Source organism: Egretta garzetta, unplaced genomic scaffold, assembly GCF_000687185.1.
Source record: "Egretta garzetta isolate BGI_Z169 unplaced genomic scaffold, ASM68718v1 scaffold1450, whole genome shotgun sequence".
Classification (NCBI taxonomy): Eukaryota; Metazoa; Chordata; class Aves; order Pelecaniformes; family Ardeidae; genus Egretta; species Egretta garzetta.
This window is the reverse complement of record NW_009258326.1, coordinates 43,939-44,602: the sequence shown is the minus strand read 5'-3', so window position 1 is coordinate 44,602 and position 664 is coordinate 43,939. Positions and strand designations below refer to the sequence as shown.

Sequence of the window (664 nt, the reverse complement as noted above, 5' to 3'; positions counted from 1 at the left end):
GACTATTTTGGGGTGAAAATCGCCATGTACTTCGCCTGGCTGGGCTTCTACACCTCGGCCATGGTGTACCCCGCTGTCTTCGGCTCCATCCTCTACACCTTCACTGAGAGTGACCAGGTGAGAGGGGTCGGGAAATGGGGTAAAGCCCCACATTTGGGGGTCATGGGGGGGGTTTCCATCCCTCCTTGCTCCGGGCTTTCCCTATGATGCTTTAATACTGTAACTGCTATGAGCTGTGGGGTTCCTGAACCCACGCTGGTGGGGCTGGGGCAGCGCCATGCAGCTCCCCAGGGCTGCGGGGGAGTGTTGGGGACGGGGCGGGGGGGACACCGACCCCGGTGCAGTTGGAGCCATCTGTCCCGCAGACCAGCCAGGACATCTGCTGTGTGGTCTTCGCCATCTTCAACGTCATCTGGGCCACCCTCTTCCTCGAGGAGTGGAAGCGCCGTGGGGCCGAGTTTGCCTACAAGTGGGGGACGCTGGACACCCCGGCCGAGTCCATCGAGGAGCCCCGGCCCCAGTTCAGGGTGAGCCCCCGGGCTCGGTGCAGAGAACTGGCACCTTTGTGACACCCCCCACCTCTGCACCCTGCATGGGTCTGCGCTGGGTCCCACCAGCACGGGGGGCACGGGGGGATCCGGTGGGGCTCCCCGCGCAGGGAGGG

At 64.6% G+C, this 664-nt stretch overlaps 1 protein-coding gene across 1 annotated transcript in view; it reads left to right on the top strand.

Annotated features, from left to right (window-relative positions):
* Nucleotides 1–664, top strand: part of ANO8 (anoctamin 8) — a 12,270-nt gene that overhangs the window by 2,798 nt on the left and 8,808 nt on the right. The window contains exons 5-6 of the mRNA XM_009639498.2: nt 2–117; nt 366–527. Coding sequence (XP_009637793.2) covers nt 2–117; nt 366–527 — 278 coding nt within the window. The remainder of the gene's footprint in view (nt 1; nt 118–365; nt 528–664) is intronic.